Source organism: Bison bison, unplaced genomic scaffold, assembly GCF_000754665.1.
Source record: "Bison bison bison isolate TAMUID 2011002044 unplaced genomic scaffold, Bison_UMD1.0 scf7180017864289, whole genome shotgun sequence".
Lineage (NCBI taxonomy): Eukaryota > Metazoa > Chordata > Mammalia > Artiodactyla > Bovidae > Bison > Bison bison.
In genome coordinates this window covers 1,602,757-1,609,410 of record NW_011494861.1, presented here as the reverse complement: position 1 = coordinate 1,609,410, position 6,654 = coordinate 1,602,757, and the positions used below count along the sequence as shown (strand labels likewise).

General features: G+C 49.6%; 1 protein-coding gene across 1 annotated transcript in view; it reads left to right on the top strand.

Moving 5' to 3' along the window:
- TNFRSF1B (tumor necrosis factor receptor superfamily, member 1B) overlaps positions 1–5,638 on the top strand; it is a 35,419-nt gene extending 29,781 nt beyond the window's left edge. The window contains exon 10 of the mRNA XM_010849843.1: positions 2,885–5,638. Coding sequence (XP_010848145.1) covers positions 2,885–3,162 — 278 coding nt within the window. The 3' untranslated portion in view covers positions 3,163–5,638. The remainder of the gene's footprint in view (positions 1–2,884) is intronic.
- Positions 5,639–6,654: the final 1,016 nt, after the last annotated feature.

Genomic DNA, 6,654 nt, shown 5'->3' with positions numbered 1-6,654 from the left:
CTGGTTTCTATCTGAGCCAATGAGCCCTGGGCTGCCCTGCAGGACACTGGATGCCCTCCCCTCCAGCCTCCCTTCCACCACCCTCTCAGGTGCAACTGAACCACAGGCTTCTTTCTGTTTTTGGAGCCCACCAAGTACCTCCAACCCTTGCCCTGTGTGTTCTTCCACACACAGAAGAAGCACCCTTCCTTCTAAACCATTTCAGATTATCCTTTGAGTCCCTGATATCCAGGCAGGGAGTCTTCTTGTAGAATATGTATAATATGTAAAATGTCATATAACAATATTATATTTCAATGCTATGTTCTGTAAATATTGCATATCATATATTAAGAAAATATTGATCTATATTAATGTTATATAAAATATATTATAATAGCATATAATATAATATTATGGCTTCCCAAGTGGCTCAGTGGTAAAGAACCCTCCTGCAAAGCAGGAGACACAGGTTCAATCCCTTGGTTGGGAAGATCCTCCTGGAGAAGGAAATGGCAACTCACTCCAAGTATTCTTGCCTGGGAAGTCCCATGGACGGAGGAGCCTGGTGGGCTACAGTGCATGGGGTCCCAAAGAGTTGGACATGACTTAGTGACTAAACAATAACAACAACAATAATATGATATTATATATAGATATTGTATTTATATGAGGGTTATATCACTATATTAATATTTTAGATTAATGCTATATAATGTATAGCATATAGCATAAATTACTATATTAATATTATAATGTCTCAATTATATAATATCTGTTGTATATTTGTTATATGATATTTTATTTGGATATTACTATATATGGTATATATATTTATTAATACATAATAATATTGCATTTTAATATATCATTATATTATTCATGCTAAGCCACTTCAGTCATGTCCGACTCTTTGCCACCCTATGAACTGTAGCCTGCCAGGCTCCTCTGTCCATGGAGTTTCCCAGGCAAGATTATTGGAGTGGGTTACCATTTCCTTCTCCAGGGGATCTTCCTGATCCAGAGATCAAACCTGAGTCTCCTGCTTGGCAGGTGGATTCTTTACCACTTAGCCACCTGGGAAGCCCCTATTATATATTATAGTTATATTATTACTACATAGTACACTGTGTTTCCTCATCCTATCAGATGAGGAAACTGAGGCCCAGAGATTAAGCAGCTTATTCAAGGGCACACCTGATAAAAAGAAGAGCCAGAAGTCACCCCTGGGCTCTTGGGGGACAGGGTTGGGCTGAATGAGTAGATGATACCCCTGGTCTCCACCCACTATGCCTGTTGTCTGGTCCCTTTGGGACTGAGGCATCAGGACCTTGGAGCCTGTGTGGGGTCTGGAGAAGCCTGTGCCCTGCTTACAGTCTGCATTTTGCCCTGGGCCTGGTCTGTGACTACTGTCATCCCTAGTGGGCATTGGCAGTGCCCACATTGGACGAGGCCCCTGGGTGGAGTCCTGCAGAAAGCCCGGGGCTTCCTTGGGCATGTTTTGTACTGAGAGGCTAAGCCCACTGGCCTGCATCTCCCCTCTCACCTGGAAGGGCTGGCTGGCAGGTCAAGGAATGACCGTGAACTTGGGTCATTCCTAGATGCCTTCCCAGCAGTTCTGGTGCTGAGACTCTGAGCAGTTCCCTTAACCCACCGAGCCTCAGTTTCCTGGTCTAGAGGTGAGCATGGCATCTCCTGGGCAGGACTGCGACAGCCTTCCCTCCCTGCCGCCTGACTTGGGGACTGGCTGGAAGCTTCTAGTTTCCCATCATAGCCCACCCTCATCAGTGTGAGGTCTCGTCAGTGCCCCCACCACAGCCTGAGAACTCCCCAGTGAAGGACCGGGTCAGTGCCTGCAACGTAGCCAGTGGCCCGAAACGTTTGTCAAGTGAATGAATGAGATCCAAACATAAAGTCGTGGTCTTTGCCCACCTCTTAGATTCACCTTCCTGCTTTCTCAGCGACACCCCTTCCACACCCAACACGGTGTGGCTTCCTCTTTGGACACCTGTGTCTCTGTCTGCCCACCCCATCTACCCTCTGTCTCTCCTCCGTTCCCCTCCTGAGTCTCTGGCCTCTGCACCCCGCTTCTCTCCCTCTCACCCAGCACCTCTCCCCACTGTGGGAACGGGTAAACCTCAGGTCTCTGCCCCTTCCTGCTTCCCCGTCTGCCCCCGCAGTGTCTCATTCACGGTATGCAAAGGCCATGGTGACGCTGGGTGACATTTGGGTGCCATGAAGGCATGGTGTGGAAATTTCCTTCCATCCTGTGATTTCAGCTCCCCATCCCCACCCTTGCTTCTTTGGGGTTGCATTTTTTTGTTTTCTGTTTTGCTTCGTTAATGCTTTTTATTTGATATTTTTATTTTTTTTGTCTCTTTTTGTTGTAACGAATTAAAAAAAATTTTTTTTAATTTAAACTTTTTATTTTCTATTGGGGGTGTATCAGTAGGGGTACTTTTCATTTCTATTGGGGTATCACAATGTCGTGATAGTTTCAGGTGAGCAGTGAAGGGACTCAGCCAGACATATACGTGTGTCCACTCTCCCCCAAAGTCCCCTCCCATCCAGGCCGCCGCAAGTTCAGAATCTCTGATTCTTTGTGGGGAGTCTGTTTTGTTCTTCAAACACCTTCACTTGCCTTATGTGGTTGGCGCCTTCCATCTATGGGGTAAATCGGGCAGGATATTTTATTTGACAAGTGAAGAAACTGAGGCACACGAAGGTTCAAGCAGCTTGTCCAACAGTACAAGCAAAGCTGGGCTGGCACAGGGGCCTGTGCTCCTGGCCTGGTGCTCTTTCCCGTGTGTCTGAATCTGCCTCTTGGGCAGGAGACAGGCTGTGAAGACACTCCTCTCTCCAAGAATCCCCCACCGACCGCCCTCTCCTGTCTTGTGTTTAACAGAGGCGTCTTCCGGTGGCCACGGGACCCAGGTCAACGTCACCTGCATTGTCAATGTTTGCAGCGGCCCTGATCACAGCTCGCAGTGCCCCTCCCAGGCCGGCTCCACGAGGGACACAGACGCCAGCACCCCCAACTCCCCGAAAGAGGAGCAGGTCCCCTTCTCCAAGGAGGAACGCCCCTTTCAGTCCCAGCCGGGGGCTCCAGAGACTCTGCTGCAGGGCCTGGAGGAGAAGCCCCTGCCACTCGGTGTGCCTGATGCAGGAATGAAGCCCAGTTAACCCGGCTGGCCGTGGGCTGTGTCACCGCTGAGCGGGGGCCAACCTCTGGTGCTTCTCCGCCCCTCCCTTCCCCCAGGACTCTGGCTCTTTCTGGGCCAAATTCCTTTGTGCACAGCCTCAGCCTTCATCTCACCTGCAGGCAGAAGAATGAGGCAGGGAGAGTCCTGATGGGTCCTGTCTTGGTGTGTGTCTAACTTGGAAGGCTGGCAGACGCAGATGTGCTGGGCAGCCTGGGACAAGCCCTTGCCTCTCTGAGAGCTGCCCCCCAGCCAGTTCTGCAGTCTTGGCTTCTGGAGCCCTTGTTGTTTTGGGGTTTTATTATTATTTTTTTTTAATCCCTGGACTGTACTCCGCTCTGGCTTCTTGTCAGAGAGGAAGGATGCTGTGTGTATCAGTGGAGAGAGATAGTGGGGAAAGGACAGGCCTTTAGCCTGAATGGGAGACTGTAGGATGGTCCCAGTGAGGGTGGCCATGTGCCATTAAGTCAGATGGTTCTATGCGGGGAGAGGGTGGTGACCCCTATAAGGGTACCCCAGTTAGCTCAGGACCCTGGGCAGCACCACCTCCAAATCCACTCCTGCTATCTCCATCTCATACCATGGGCTAAAAACTGGATGCCCAGAGGGCCCAGGCAGGCAGCCTTCTGAATGAGTGCTGTGACCTGGTTAAGATGCCAAACCTCTAACCGGAAATCTTCCAGTTTAAACTTGTGGCAAAAAAAAAAAAAGCACTATGGTGCAGACGAACAAGTCACAGTGTAACAAAGCCAGACTCAGAGTTTGTATCCTCTGCCTTTGACCTTCACTCCCATTTACCCACAGTGCCAGCTTCCCCTCCCCCACTGTCTGGTGTGCGGCTCCAAGGCCACACCTTTTCCTATCAGGGAATTTCAGGAACTGGAGATGATTGAGGCCCCGCAGCCATCTCCTCCTACCTCAGCCTGGACCTTCCCCTTTTGCCTCCTGAAGGGGTGTACCTATTTCTCTCGATGCCCCTTCCCGCTGTCCCTGAAGTCCCAGGTCCCAGCGGAGCCTCAGAGCCGCTTTGGTACTGGGCCCGCTGAGATCCTGGGTGGACATGAGATGCTGAGAGCAGGTCCTGTGTCTGCGTGTCTGTGTTGTATGTTGTGGTTCTGTGACCCTTGTTGTCTGTCAGGTCAAATGGCCTTCCGGGAACTGAATGAAGTGCTGAAGCCAACACTTGGGCCGATGGATTCTTCCCCATTAAGGAGTCCCCCCACTCCCCAAAATATATGCCCAGGCCCTGCAAATGATGGACAAGTGAGGCCTTAGCCACATTCTGGAAGGAAGGGGGATGGGGGCCTCCTTGAGAAGACAGCTGGATCCCATATACTTGGATCCCTTGTTGAAAAATTCCACTGAACTTGAACTTGGCAGCTGAACTTTTAGAGGGTAGGAAAAGCCCAGCCATTACCCTGGAGTGAAGAAAGGCTTCCCACGCTGGGATCAAGATGTCCCCGTGCCTGGACTGGCCAGAGTCTCCAACCGCATTGGATGCTTTACAGCCGTGGAGCACTTCTGCCCCCTGGTGGACTGTTCTGGGAGGACCTGAGGCTTCCTTGCTGTCACCCCCACAGAGCGGGGATGAATTAGAAGGAGACTCTGGGTGTGGCCTCATTTTGTTACCAGAGTGGCCACTAGACCCTTGGTCAAAACCTCATCGACCCCCTCCCTTGAACAGGAACTCACATATACCTTTAAGTCACAGGGTCGGGACACGAAGAAAGAAACTCTAGGAAGAGAAAAATAAAAACTGGATAGAACCAGCTGAAACCAAGATGGAGATGCATCTGACCTCCAGCAGACCCCGAGTCTCAGTTGACACTGAGTGAACTCCGGGAGTTGGTGATGGACAGGGATGCCTGGCATGCTGCAATTCATGGGGTCGCAAAGAGTCGGACATGACTGAGCGACTGAACTGAACTGAACTTACTACATTAGCTACTAAATGACATACCTACTGGTCTCCGTGACCAGGAATCACTGACCAAAAAAGGACAGAAAAGAGGTGGCACCTCATTTCTAGGAAAACCCTGCCTCTTTCCCAGAAAACGAGAGCATTTGCCTCCCCATCATTCCTTGCACTCTTCCCCCCATTGCTCTTAACAGCAAATCTGGCTCCACATTAAGGCGAGAAGTTTGTTTATGAACGGTTAATAAGTTCCCACTTCTCCATTCTCTGACCAATGAATAAAGCTTGTGCTGCTCTAATCTCAGCTTCCATTTTGGGTTTGGTTGTGTGAACCCAAACAGAAAAAGAACCTTCTCTGCCAAGGAAGGGGGCCTTGGCCAGGCTAGGGCCCAAGTGCTGGGGGGAGTCCATTTGACCTAACTGATAACAATTTTCCTGGCTTGTGGGCTTGTGTTGATCCCAAGGACAAGGAGAGTTTGCACTGTATGTATTCTGGACAGCATTCCTGCTTATGAATAAACCTTTTATTTGTTTTTTATTTTGACTGATGGCTTTGTCTTCAGGTCTGAGCTGGGGTGTGTCCTTGGTCCTGGTGCCTGTCACCAAGGTAAGGGGGAGAATGGGTCTTGGCCACTGGAGTCTGATAAGTCCATTCTGTGCCAGACCCTAGAAGCACCCGCATTACAGCTGCCCTTGCTGAGAGCCTGGCCACTTCCTCAGGCATGGAATGGACAATGCTTTTTGTCCAGAACCACCCAGCTGGCCTCCAAACAGGCCCTCAGCACACATCCCATCTATCGCCTTGGTCTCCTCAGCCTGCCCTTGGGTTGGGGTGATCTCTGCAGGTCTGCTCATGCATGTGCAGCCCCGTACTCACTCAGGGGAATGACTCTGGCCTCCAGGAGGCCCCAATCACTGGGTACTCCAATTGTAAGCAGATAAGTTAGAGCTCCTTGGAGAAAGAGAACCAGGCATGGCTTTCTTGACAGAAGAGAAACCATTTTGTGAGCTTAAGTCTAGCCACAATGCTTGTGCTTGAACCAGCCTCAGTAACTACTGACCTTAAGGGAACAGAAGAATGGAGAAACAAAGGACTGTTGTAGGGCAAGAGAAGTGACACTAGCAAAGATGATGTACCAGTTCTAAAGACCCCCAGTTCTGTTTCACTGGTAAAGATTAGCCTGAAATGCTCAACCACCAGATCAAACGGAACCTGAGGGATGATGATGTTGACCTTTTCTGACCATTGTGACTTCAATCAACTTAGACTCAACTTAAAAACTTAGACTCTGCCTACAGCTCAGGCCCCTACATGACTATACTTGTGATGTTAGCTTAAAACTTCCCCAAGTTTTCTATTCAGAGGGACATTACTTGTGGAAAGATCTCTGGTGTTCTCCTTACTTACTGCAAATAATTATAAATCCTTCCTGAGACTTCTCTGGTGGCCCAGTGATTAAGACTTCTAACTCCCAATGCAAGAGGTGCAGGTTCGATCCCCAGCTGAGGAACTCAGATACTGTATGCCACTCAGCACAGCCAAAAATGAATAAATAAATA